Below are 1,330 nucleotides of genomic sequence, written 5' to 3'. Positions count from 1 at the left end.
CCTGGCCGGAGAGGAGGGGCCCCAGATGCCTCGGTGTGTTACCTGGAGCGGGGGGAGACAGGGGGGCAGGGGAAGCCCACAAAGAGGCAGAGGTCTGGGTGCACCTGGCAATTGTTAAGGTCCCCAGCTGTTTCTCTCTCCAAAGACTCAAAGCACAGGACAGTCCCTCTCTTAACCAGCTAGTCTGTGTGGGCCGGCAGGCCTGCAAGACTTGCGCCGTCACCCGAGCGCCCCCTGCAGGCTGCATCCCGAAGGCGCGGCACGGTGCAGTTCCTCCCTGATGCTCAGCAGCCCTGGGCCGTCCAGCAGGGTTTAGGTGAACTACAGGGCCTGCTGGGCGAGAGCACCGGCCTGGCCGCACCTCTCGTAGCCCTGGGTCAGCGCCTCTGTGGGGGGTATTAGCACCCTGGAAGGGCAGTTGAGAGGCAGTGTCAGGTGGCACAAATCCTCGCTCAGGGAAGTCCCTACCCAGGGCCCGGCTCTCTCAGGGCTTCTGTGACCCCACACTCTACAGCTGAGGCCTGGGGGTTCCTCAGACCTGGCCTTGGCCCCCAGGAGCCCCCAGCTGGGAAGCTGGAAAGATGAGAGGTGGGTAGGGCCAGCTCTAAGATAGGACGTGGCCGCCTGTCCCCCGGGTTCTCTACTGGTGTCTGGAGAGCTCGGACTCAGGAGAACGGCCTGCAGGGGGCACGCGGGCAGAGGTGGGAGGAGCCCACCAGGATGGAGCTCATTCCTGCAGGGAAGGAAGGGGAGAGCCCAGAGACCACCCCTCTGAGTGCCCTCTGAGCTCTACTACGCTAGCCTCTGACCGCGCTGACCACAGCCTCTGCACCTGCCCTCCCTGCCCTTCCCTGCCCTTCCCTGCCCCTGTCCCAGCTCAGCCAGGCCAGGAGGAAGCTTCCAGCACTTCTGAGCAGAAGATTCTCCCCGGACGTCTGAGGAGAGCTGGGCTCCAGCTGCCGCCTGCGGAAGCCAGAGGGCTCAGATGGCCATCCGGATCAAGTGTACTCACGTGTGGCCTCTCAGAACCCGCCGACGGGGGTAGAGGCGCCTGGCCCAGCCCTCCGAGGGTCTGGAAGCATAAATGGGAGAGGGCTTCTGGGAAAACAAAGTTGAACTGGGTTCCGAAGATGTTGGTGTGTTTTTCTGCCCCATGGGTGCTGCCCCATGGGTGCTGTCCTGTTGATCATGAAGGTCTGTCTGTCTGTCCACTCAGAAAAAACTATTTGTCATGGTGACAGCTGGTGCCCCGGCACCGTCGAGGCACGGTGGCGACAGGCAGCGGGCACCCACACGCCCCAGGGGAGAAAGGCGGCTCAAACATGCAGTG

The 1,330-nt window shown here is 63.3% G+C and overlaps 1 protein-coding gene and 1 long non-coding RNA gene across 2 annotated transcripts in view; both read left to right on the top strand.

Moving 5' to 3' along the window:
- LOC114009608 (uncharacterized) overlaps nt 1-1,121 on the top strand; it is a 2,730-nt gene extending 1,609 nt beyond the window's left edge. The window contains exon 3 of the long non-coding RNA XR_003550994.1: nt 877-1,121. This is a non-coding gene — a long non-coding RNA (uncharacterized LOC114009608). The remainder of the gene's footprint in view (nt 1-876) is intronic.
- The window catches only part of LOC102488167 (ornithine decarboxylase-like), a 16,324-nt gene that overhangs the window by 10,139 nt on the left and 4,855 nt on the right, over nt 1-1,330 (top strand). The window contains exons 13-14 of the mRNA XM_006158151.2: nt 201-366; nt 515-588. Coding sequence (XP_006158213.2) covers nt 201-366; nt 515-588 — 240 coding nt within the window. The remainder of the gene's footprint in view (nt 1-200; nt 367-514; nt 589-1,330) is intronic.

The sequence above is a fragment of the Tupaia chinensis genome, unplaced genomic scaffold, assembly GCF_000334495.1.
Source record: "Tupaia chinensis unplaced genomic scaffold, TupChi_1.0 Scaffold000573_1, whole genome shotgun sequence".
Lineage (NCBI taxonomy): Eukaryota > Metazoa > Chordata > Mammalia > Scandentia > Tupaiidae > Tupaia > Tupaia belangeri.
The sequence above is the reverse complement of the archived record's forward strand: the minus strand, read 5'-3'. Positions and strand labels throughout refer to the sequence as shown.